Here is a 12,091-nt window from a genome sequence, read left to right on the forward strand (position 1 = left end):
TTAGACATCTCCCATATTTATTAAAATTTTTTGAACAAAATCAAGACTTCGCTATGATTTCAAAGAATTTATTCGCGAAATAGAATTAGTTGAGGAAGAAATAAATTCAAGATTTAAAGATTTTAATAAAACTGAAATGATTGTATCTTTTATCAATAATCCATTTCAAGAAAACTTGAACCATCACAGAAATTTCAAATAAAATTAGTGAGCTGTTTGATATAAACCAAGCTGAAGTAGAACTTGAGATAATAAACATTCAGAATAGTTTACATTTAAAATCAATAAACAATGAAGTCATTTGGAAGTATGCGCATGAAAAATTCCTAATATTAACTGATATTGCACGAAAAATTCTGTCGTGTTTCGGATCGACATACTTGTCAGAATCCACTTCTTCAAATATGACTGTCATAAAAAATCAATTAAGAAACCAAATTACAAATGATCATTTGGATGATTGTCTGCGATTGGCCACTTCTTCATATCAACTTGACCATGAAAATATTGCGAGGTCCAAACAATGCCAAATTTCACATTAACTTTTTTTTTTTTTTTTTTTTTTTTTTTTTTTTTTTTTTTAATTAACTGGCATTTCCTGTAACTTGTGAGTTTGTAATCAATCTGTTGTTTTTTCTGACTTTGGTTTTCCAAAATAGAGAAATAAATATTTTATTCCAATATTTTTTTTTTTGTTGTTGTATTAAAATAATTAAAAGTGATAAAAAAATTTTTAAATACACAAATAATGTTTTTAGTTGTGTATTTTTTTTTAGTTGTTTATTTGTGCATAATCAGATATCAGGCTGGGGGTGACGTGATCTATATAAGAGAGTAGATTGCCGAATAACTTTTTATAGAAAAGTAGCTCGTAGTAAAAAAGGTTGAACACCACTGGTGTATAGTATGTGGCCTTCCTCAATGAGTCCCTTACTCCCTGGAGGTCTCTCTTAATAATAATTTGATAAACTTTCAATTGTTTCAAACATGTTATTATTCTTTATAGTTATCCTCTCAGTAAAAATAATAAAAACAAATGTATTAAAAAAATAATAATAAAGATTTTGAAAGCTTATGAATGGGCTACAATTTTTTTCATTCCTTATTATATTCAATTAACAATTTTCACTTAGTGTGGTATTTTTATGGAATACATTAACCGTGCAAAGTGAGGGATTCCTGTATTTTTTTATGAGATTGGATGATGAAAGATATTTTCCATAAAAATTAAGTTAACTGCAATAATCAAAAACAATCAATCATCAAATTTACCAAAATAACAACAAAAAATTTCTAAATAACAGGGAAAAACTAATTTTCTATTGCTTTCACACATGCAAAAATTCCTTCACAGGCAATATGATTGTAATAAAATAATCAAAAGGCAAGAAAAAATATGTAAAGGATGCTTGCAAGAGAGAGAGAGAGAGAGAGAGAGAGAGAGTGATTAAAATCATCAGGACACAAGGGCAATGCAGTGAAGTTACTTACATCATGGGCACAGCAAAACGTTTTTAAGGTTTCTTGTGTAGAGGCTTAAGTGCTGTGAGGACATTATGTTGGAGGTTTAATGGATTTTTTACAACACTCAAAAAGAATTAAAATAGATTTTAATACTTCCTATATTTCGTCCTATATTGGTAAACAAAGAGGAAATAATCTCCTCTTTGTTTACCAATATTCCCTTAACTGACACTTTATCTCTCTTAGAAAATATTTTTCCCTCTGACATCTTAGATCTCTTTTCCTTTGCCATCAACTCTGGGTATTTCTCTTGGAAGAACAAAATCTACAAGCAGATAGAGGGAGCCGCCATGGGTCCCCCCCTCTCACCCCCCTTGCCAATTTCTATATGGAAGATTTCAAAAAACGAGCCATAGACTCAGCCCCACTCAAACCTTCTATCTGGCTAAGATATGTAGATGATGTGTTCTCTATTTGGCCTCATGGCCCAGACACGTTAGACTCCTTCCTCAGTCATCTCAATAGCCTACATCCAAGAATCCAGTTTACTATGGAAAAGGAAAAGAACAATTGTTTACCCTTCCTAGACACCTTAGTTACACGCCTGCCTAATGATACACTTGCTTTCACTGTATACAGAAAACCCACACACACACACAGGCAGATACATTCACAAACTCTCCCACCACCACCCCTCGCAACAATATGGCATCATTAAAACTCTTACCAAGAGAGCCCACAATCTTTGTTCCAGTGGAACCGCCCTCACTACTGAGCTTAACCACATACACAGAACTTTCCTCTCCAATGGCTACAGCGAACACAGTATCAAAAAAATAATCAATTCCCTTCCCATTCCCCATCCCTCTCGTCAACAAGATTTTAAAAATGCCATCACCATACCCTACATCCGTGGTACTTCGGAAAAAATAGCCAAGATACTAAAAAAGTATAACCTACACACAGCATATAAGCCCTACTGCAAACTTGCTACCCTTATCCGTTCTACGAAAGATCAGTTCCCTCCTCTCTCTCTGCCTGGAGTTTACAAAGTACCCTGTTCCTGTAAGCTTGCGTACTTTGGACAGACAGGCAGATCAGCATCCATCCGCCTGGAGGAACACAAGTCGTACATCGTTAAACACAACTATGGCCATTCAGGCTTGGCTGACCATGTTTTGGACACCACTCACAGAGTATCATGGAAGAAAACCACCATGCTCCATCACAGCAAATTCAAGAAAGAGAGACTTTTCTTAGAAGCAGCAGCTGCTCTCAGAAACCAACCAAATCTTAATAAATACGGTTGCATTAAGCTTCCGAAGATTTGGGAAACACTCATCACCAGAGGTCCCACCTTACATTCCAGGCCACCTACTACCGCCCTTAGAGGGTGCTCCACCTAGATAGGACTTTAGTGTCACCCACGTAGTTGGGCTTAGTATTGTAAGTTTTTGTGTGCATGTTACATTAATTGTTTTTGTAATCCCTGTAGATGTCCTAGTGACTAGGATGAAATATAGGAAGTATTAAATTCTATTTTAATTCTTTTTGAGTGTTGTAAAAAATCCATTAAACCTCCAACATAATGTTTTTAAGGTTTATTTTTTACAAAGTCTGGAAACTCTGCTTCAGAGACCAAATATGAAACCTTTTCAAGCCACTTCAGGTCTCCAATAAGCAGGGAGGTGGTGTCACACAGAGCGATAAAATTCATTTTCCACCCAAACACAATTGTAAACATCCATGCCCATAGCAGAATTCGAACCCATAGCCTGTTCATTGGAAAGCAAATATGCTAACCACTTAGCCAAACAGGCTGGCAAACAAACCAAGATGCTAATGCATTACCGTCAGATTTTCCAACATAGCATTTTCAGGTGATCCAAGCAGTTGGAAATGCTGTCTGACTTGGTTGTAAAATAAGTCAAACTGTTTATGTCAAGTAAAATAACTGCGCTACAGTAGTCATGAAAACCAATTACTGAAAAGCTGCAGCCAAGCCAAATCCCATGGGAAAGGAATTTTAAGGGAAATACACTTTAGCAAACTTTCCGCTACAAAAGCTACTGCTTTGATTCCTACATACTTACTACACTGAAAGTCAACTACATTGTGCAAAAATTCTCAGATTTCAACACTCCAAACATATCTTATGAAAAGAAAAGGATAACTGCTTTTAAGATGTGGTGTTACAGAAGGCTGTTGAGGATATCATATACTGAAAGACGTACCAACGAAATGGATGTTAGAAAAGATCAATAGAACTTAAGGCTCCTTAAGGATATTGACAGAAGAAAGTTAAAATATTTTGGACACATTGAAAGGATGGAAGAAGGACTTCTCAGAAGAGTCTTCATAGTAAAGAATTTATGGAGCCACAACACACACTTAAGAACAATTACTTTACTTAACATTAAGTAAGTAAAATTGACATTTCAACCTCTAATAATTTATCCTAGCCTGACCTCTGGTGTGGAAGAACTACATTAAACAATTTCTACAGTCCTTTTGTATTGAGATTTTCTTCTGTTTAGGGTTGTTCTGATTGCTATTATGGGTTGAAGATTGGTCCTCCACATTCTTGGAATAATTAATCCATTTTTGTTCAGATTTGGATGATGTTTTCAGCTTTTCACAAGCTTCTCTGAATTTTCTTTCAAACCAGGTTTTGGTGCAGTGTAGTGACTTAGTGCCTTTCCAGTCAATTCTGTGGCATGTTTGGAGTGCGTGGTCTGATAGACCTGTTCCATAGTGGAGGCATTTAATGTGGCATTTGTATTCATCTTTTCTGATTGGAATAGTGTACCCTGTTTCCCCTATGTAAGGTAGATTACAGGTACATTGAATTTTGTAAACCCCTGGGTGGGCAAGTATGGAAGAGGATCTTTGGAGGAGCTAAGTAAATTTCTTAATTTTGCCAAGAATTCTTGGAACAGTAATAGAAGGTAAAGTTCCTGGAAAAAGAGAAAGGGGTAGACTGTCAAAGAAATGGATTTATGGTATGTGTGGAGTGACTGATCTTCAGAGTTGAAGCCTCCAGAAAAGCATACAACAGGACTACATGGTGAGGCCTGGCATGGCACATCACTGAGCATCAGAGTGACCATATGGCATCTGTTGATGCCCGGTGAATATATGATGATGATGACGACAACGACACATCTCTTTATATTGTACGGTTCTTCTGAGAGCATGTAACTTGATTTATGATCTTACTCCATATATAGTATTACTACAATACAAAATTATCAAGCCCTCAAGAACAGTTTTTGGTAGCCCATGATGCCATTCTGAAAATATTGCAAAAAAAAAAAAAAAAAATTTTATACCCCACTTATGTTACTTATAAGTAACATTTACAGCAACCAAAAACTTGACAAAAAACCACTTACCCGTTGCCTATATTGTCTTGGCCCAGCAGATTTTGGTCTTAAAGACCTATCTAATCTGCTTAAGTTTTCAGCTGAAGCACTATTTCTGTGGAAGGATGTCTCTTCAATTGGAATGATTAGTGGTGAAGGAGATCTAGTTGTTTCATCCTTAAAAATTTAATAAGAGCAGCATGAAATATTTATCTTTATTTTTATATATGCATATGGTTAAATTCAAGATCTAAGTACAGTTAAGAAAGTGCTATAAGAACTTTTTTAATGTGGATTTCACCTATGAAATATCATACATTAGCACTGTGAGCAGATTAAGGTCTAGTCAAGTAATTTTGTAAAACTAAGTTTTCGGCTCTGGTGTCCATTTTTGTGTCCGGTGTCCGTAGTTATGTCTATAAATGATGTTCCCAGCATATTATAATTTGAAATGTCGTTTGAAATATTTGTACACCAGTAATACAGAAGTAACTGTTGATAAGGAAATGGATAATATATAGTCCCCCTTGGGGCTGAATGAATGGATTCACCTGAGAACATTTCAGATCAATTCGCAATAGAAAATACAGCTGAAATCAAGCAAACCATTTCAAGTTCAATGCAATGCAATACACTGGTGTCCAAAAGCTAAGGATGAAAAAAATTATGTGGAGAAACATTTCAGTATGGAATATGTCCACCACAAACTGCGATGTAGCTCTCACAGCATCGTACCATGCTCAGCACCAAATGATTCAGGAGTTCTTGAGACAAACTGGTCTCCACTCCTCCTTCAGAGCAAGAATAAGGCCTTGTTTGTTTTCAGGAGGGGAATTTCAAGCAGCAATGCATCTCCCTATTGCAATCCAAAAGTGTTCTATGAAGTTGAGATCTAGGGAGCATGCAGGCCACTCAATTTGATCAATATCTTGTCTCCAGAAGTATTGCCACTGCTCTTATACAATGTGGTGTGATATTATCATCCATAAAAATTAATTCTTCATCTACAGCACCACAGAACAATTGAATATGATGTTGGAGAACTTCGTTGCAATATATTCACCAATTCTAGTCCCTTTTTCCAGCACTTGTAGCTTGGTGCGTTCATTAATCATAATGCCTCCCCACACCATGACCTGACCACCGCAGTATCTGTCCCTTTCGAGAACATTCACACAACGATAAGCAGTACCAGTTTCACGCCAGATCAAGAGTCGTCTAGAACAGGAGGAAAGACTAAAACAACTCATCTGTAAAGAGTACATTAGCCCATTTGGTGTCTTGTCCAATTTTTATGGATACAACACTGAAAATGTGCTATACAAGTTGTGCATAAATGGATGCAGACTACAGATCTTCAGGAGTATAGGCCTACTTGTCGCAGACATCTTGCCACAGTTTGTCGAGATATCCGTGTACCTGTGCCTGAAAGGAGCCAACTTGCAAGGTGACCTGTTGTGGCGCATTGATTACATTTTGCCATTATAACCAAAAATCTGTCTTCATGCTCTATGGTAGAGTAAGGATGACCTGTTAGCAAATGTCTGGAATCTATTCCATTGGTTTGAAACCCTGCTCAAAGCCTGGATACAGTGCTATGAGAGATTCCAAATGCTCTAACAATATCAGTAATTCTGCGGCCTTCTTCAAGCTTTCCAATAATTTTTCCCCATGAAATCAAATACATGATGTTTTTGAGACATTATAAGGCATCTAAGTTAACAACTTTATTCCTTCACGAAAAGAGCCTCCTTCAAACACAATTAACTTACCGCAACCTTTTGCCATTTATCCCGTTGAGTACTACCACGTTACCGCGATTCAAAAAATTGAATGTGTACTCACTTTCTACTTGAAACCATCAGTTATACAAATTGCCACAAACAGATTCATCTGTTTGTGGCAATTTTGTTCTGCTTCTACACTAGTGCTAGACACCAGCATAGAAGCAGAATGAGCTGGAACTGCTGAGTTGGGATTCTAGTCCATTTCAAATGTACTTGAAATGGAATTGCAGACATCATTTACAGTTTACAATTTTACAGATACTTATAGTTTACACATGCAGAAAAATATATAATTTTATTCAAAAACTACGATATATTTAATTTCATCCAATGTAACATATACATCATCAGGGAGAAAGACTAGTACCCCCTTTTTTTTTTTTTTTTTCAGTGTTGGGCCCATACATGAGAGGTTGGTTAGTCAACCTATAGTACATTAGTATTGTATATGGGAAGAGATTTCGGAAAGGAGGAAATTGTTTAAGTTAGATTTGAAGGTGTGTGTGTCGTGACGACCTTTTCTGTCGTGTTCTAATTTACCATCTAGATTCAAGTCACTTTTATGAATAAAATAACTAATTGAGAAGAGATCACCGATCCAAAAGTAGGGAAATTTATATTTATACTGCGCCACCCTATTCTCAGATTAGTCTATATAAATAGTAAGATCAATTCTTAATTAGGTTAGCAGTCATCTCATTAGGCCAAATCATTTACTATCATTTTCACTTGGGGTTCCCGCTAGATTCGAATATTTATGAACGGTGCAATAATAAGGAATTCAGGCAAACACAACCTTTAGATTAACAAAATAAAACATTTAATATATGATATGGTTAACAAATACAAGAATTCTATTTTAAAATGGAACTATACAAATAACTTAATATATCTTCTTAGGTCACTCATGCCAATTCAACGTTCTAACTTTCAAATACAATTCACAGTCTAAATAAAACACAAATCTTCTTATCTCAAGTTAATATAACAATTTCACATTTATTCAGTCTTCACAAATCTATCAGCTCAATGTTTACATTCACAGCAGGCAATAAACTACGTAAGCAATATTCCAAGCAAATATATTCCGGACCTTGAGCATCGGAGATATATTACAGTTAATGCTAGAATAGACAAACTTATACAACTACTCTTACCAGACAAATTCTTCAATACATCAAATTATTGAGAGAGCACTTATGAATTAACTTAATTAACATTAGCGGAACACACATAACAAATATTCTCCATAGTTTAAACTGTATTACTGTAAGTCTCACTTCACTATTCCAAACAACAGTAATTAGGTACTAATATCTTTTCCTGTTCACTCTTCTCCAAGTAACCAATATAACCTTTTCCTAGGGCAACATAGAATTTAATCGTAATCCAGATTAACTAGAACTAATCAGAATTTTCGCATTGACTGTCCAGTTTCCTTTTATCTGATTACGGCATCAACCTTTCTTCATAACAACAGCAGTTTTCACTTATAACATTAAACTTTATGTTTCACTACTTATAGGTTCACTTCCGAACACTATACTCATAAATCTCTGCCCTGAGGATTATATATTCTTGGTTCCGCAAAACTCTCTCCTCACTCTTTAATAATAATTCTTCTCTCTCTCTTTTTTCTGACCTTCCCTCTTCTCTATATATCTCTCTCTCCTATCTATGACCTTCACTCCCACCTTACGTTCGAACGCCACGCTCTACTCCACTCGTGGTTGTTTACGCGTGCGTCTCCATGACAACAGACTGCACGTAAACATTTCGCTAATGTAATGTATGGTCTAATATTATTCATGAGTGATTACATAACATTAAATATTTCACAAATAAAAACAACAGAATATTTAAGCTACTTCTTTAACTTTTTGATTACGTATACAGTTAAATATAAATTAACACTTTATGTTACACCACATATATTTAGTTATACAAAATTCTAAACATATTATTATTTTATAAACTAATAATAGGTCAAGTTTTGAGTAAATATTTAATTAGTAATTCTTAATTAAGGGATAATAAACAATTTTATATAAACCATGATTAATATTTAATAAGCCATGTTAAATGTGAATGAAAAATAATAAATTACATAACATAGCTTCATTCACAATTTAACATGTGCATTGTATTCCTTGGGAAACACATGGAAGGGGAAGCTGTTCCACAGTACAGCAGGAGGAGAAATAGAGGAGGGTTATGAAAGGGGGGGGGTAACTGCACGTTTCAATAGATTTGGTAGAGAGGGGAATTATTGATGCTAGTTCTGATGAACATTTACAATGAAAATATTTATAGAAGATGCATGTAGTAGTAGTAGATACTAAACACCTGTGTGAGAGTGTTGGAGTGAGCTGGTAAGAGATGAGTATTTTATCTGCCTGATTTATCTCTTCTTTATTGCATTTGAAAATGCATTGAGTATTTTCAGGAAGCTCCTGAGGGCATTGTTGGACATTTTCCCAATTGGTTATACTATAAATGAAAGATACCAAGAAATTATATACTTGGTTTCATCCTTTATTCAAGTGTAAGCAAACAAAGTTTGTGCCTGAAGTATTTTCAGGCACATACATCATTAGCATCTGCAGGACTGAGACAACTCGTATATAGAAGCTAATGACTCCGAGTCATTAGCTTCTATATACGAGTCGCCTCAGTGCTGAAAATATTTCAGGTGCAAACTTGGTTTGCTTACACTTTGATAAAGGATTAAACCAAGTATATAATTTCTTGGTATCTTTAATTTATATCTTGAGGACATTGCTCCAGATGTATGAACTGTACTCAATGGATGAACGAAGTGTGATTTGTATAATCAAAAGGATTTCAAAATGAACAATTGTAAAAGTTTGTGCAGATTAAAAAACAAAACAACAACAACCAAAAAAAAAGAATTATGAACCATTAATATTAATCACTTCCCAAAACTTAGAGATCGGCATACAGTCAGAGCCTTTAAGGTTCAGATGATTTCATAGCATTTCACATTTCGAGGAAAAGATGATCAAATCTGAACCTGCTGGAATGAAGAATCTTTGTCTGGTTCCAAAGAACTCTGCCTAGTGTCAACAGCATGAGAAACAAGGCTGGACATGTTGGATTCCAAAAATACAATATAGTCAATGTTCTTGGATGCTAATCAAATCACAGTTGCAATTTTGTCCAAAGTAGCAAAGATGACGTGAGAAAGTAAGCAATTTGGCAGTCTTATCTCACCAGCTTTACCTGATTATTTTATGGAGAATTTAGAAAATCAACTCTTTCACACTATTTTTCCTCATTCTCATATATGGCCATGTTTTGCTGATGATGTCTTTGTGGTCTGGTCCCACTCAGAGTAAGAAGTACTTAAGTTCCTGGAAAAAATAAACTCTTTGTACTCTAGCATCAAGTTCACTACTGAAAGCGAATCTAACAACCATCTATCCTTTTTAGGATGCCTAAATAATTAGAAATCATCAGGCCATATTAAAATTTTGGTTTATCAAAAACCAACCTTTACTAGCAAATACATTCACTTGTCCTCACATCACCATTCATTGCAGAAGACAGGTATTATCAAAAGTCTTGTACATAAAGCTCATACACTGCTTGGAAAAAAGTGGATGGATACCATAGTATGAGGAACAAACAGTCATGATGCCCACCTTAATTAGATGAAGGACCTCCTTTTGCTGTAATGACCATAGCAATTCTATGGGACATACTTTCCACAAGTGTAAGATAGTGATTACTGGGAATTTGGGACCATTCTTCTTGTAGGCATGTAATGAGGTCCTGGACTGTTGTGGGGCAGATGTCCCTTGACCTCACCTGTACTATCACATCACCACTCCAAATTTCATAGTTTGGAGTTACACACCCTGGTAAGAGACACTCACCAGGCATCTGCCGCCTTCAACCTATCCTCATATGGAGCATTCCACAGACCTGTCAGTTGCTCATCTCTGAATCTTCTCTACCACTTCCTGGTCCCCCAAGAAATTCAGGTGACCAAATCTGTGCAGCAGTCAAGATACAAGTCAAACCTTATAAAGAGGGATAAGAACTTCTCTATCTTTACTTACCACAAACCTTCAACCTAAAAAACATGCTAACAGACCTCGTTAGCATGTTTTCAACATCCAAGTAATTTTTTGAGGAATTTAACCAACTTTTACAATATGCCCTCTGAACTTCATTTCTCTGTCCACCATTATCCCTAAGTCCTTAGCCTCATCAATTTCTTGCAAACCAATATCATCAATGATACACTGTATGCAACCTTTTCAACCCGAAATGCATAACTTTAGTTTTTGCAGCATTAAATTGACAATCATTATCATTGTCCACAATACCAATTTATTTAAATCATCTTGCAGAATATCTACATAATCTTTGATCTATTATTGCTTTCCCTAATTTTGAATTATTAGCAATCAACCGAATATCCCCTCTTAAATTTTTCCCTATATCATTGATATGGAAATGAAAGAGTAGTGGCCCTTACCCTGAGGAACTCCACTAATCACACACCCTATCCCTATCCTGGATTCCACTCCACCACATACTACTCTCAGGTGTCTGTCTGTCAGCCCCCCCCCCCCTCGGCCATGCTACTAACTTCATATCATTCCCATTTTCTCCAACTTGAGTAATAGTTTTTCATGCAGTATTCTGTCAAATTCTTTGTAAAGACCACCAATATCATGGTGTAACCATTTCCTTTAACTACTCTGCTGTCACTTTATTATAAAATGTGAATAAATTACTAAGATAGGACCTACCCTTTACAAAGCCATGCTTCCCACTATAGAGTAGAGCATCCCTATCCACTCAATGTTGGATTTTACCTTGAACCAACTTTTTGAATACTTTACCAATCACTCCTGATATATTAATTGGTCTGTAGTTTGCTACTTCTGTCTTGGAGCCACCTTTATGCAATGAAATTATCTTACCCTCTTTCTACAACCCCCTGGGAACCTTGCCAGAGCTGAGACTTAGACTGAACAACTTCATCAGAGGTAATGCCAAATCTCTACAACATTCACCCATGGCCTGATGCCATTCAGTCCCATTGCTGTGTTCACATTCATATTTTTCAATATGCTGAACACTTCTTCGTTTACTTCAATTTTGATGCGTGTCTCTGTCACATCTGGATGAAACACCTTTGCAAAATGATCACTCAGCAACTCAACTATTTTTTTTGCCTCTGTCACCTTCTTATCATGAGCATTGTTTAAAGTCATCCTATCATAATCATTTTTCCTCTTAACTGCTACTTAACAAAAAAAACTCTTTTGGCCTGCTTAGTTAATTTTCACTCATAATCTGATATGGCCTTTCTTACCAAACAAATCATCCTTCCTGCTTGCGCTTTGTACAGCTCATAAGTATGCTGATTGCCTTTTCTTTATATTCCTTCCGCAGTGTTTTCTTTCTTTCTTTTTTGCAGCTCTTGCTTTATATCTC

The 12,091-nt window shown here is 35.7% G+C and overlaps 1 protein-coding gene across 3 annotated transcripts in view; it reads right to left on the reverse strand.

Annotated features, from left to right (window-relative positions):
• The window catches only part of LOC150097405 (uncharacterized), a 181,073-nt gene that overhangs the window by 107,593 nt on the left and 61,389 nt on the right, over positions 1-12,091 (reverse strand). For all 3 annotated transcript variants that reach the window (XM_090406761.1, XM_090406759.1, XM_090406760.1), the window contains exon 5: positions 4,860-5,006. In XM_090406761.1, the coding sequence (XP_090262887.1) occupies positions 4,860-5,006 (147 nt within the window). The remainder of the gene's footprint in view (positions 1-4,859; positions 5,007-12,091) is intronic.

Source organism: Typopeltis vanoorti, chromosome 17, assembly GCF_054136105.1.
Source record: "Typopeltis vanoorti isolate ZY-2024b chromosome 17, IOZ_Tvanoo_1.0, whole genome shotgun sequence".
NCBI lineage: Eukaryota > Metazoa > Arthropoda > Arachnida > Uropygi > Thelyphonidae > Typopeltis > Typopeltis vanoorti.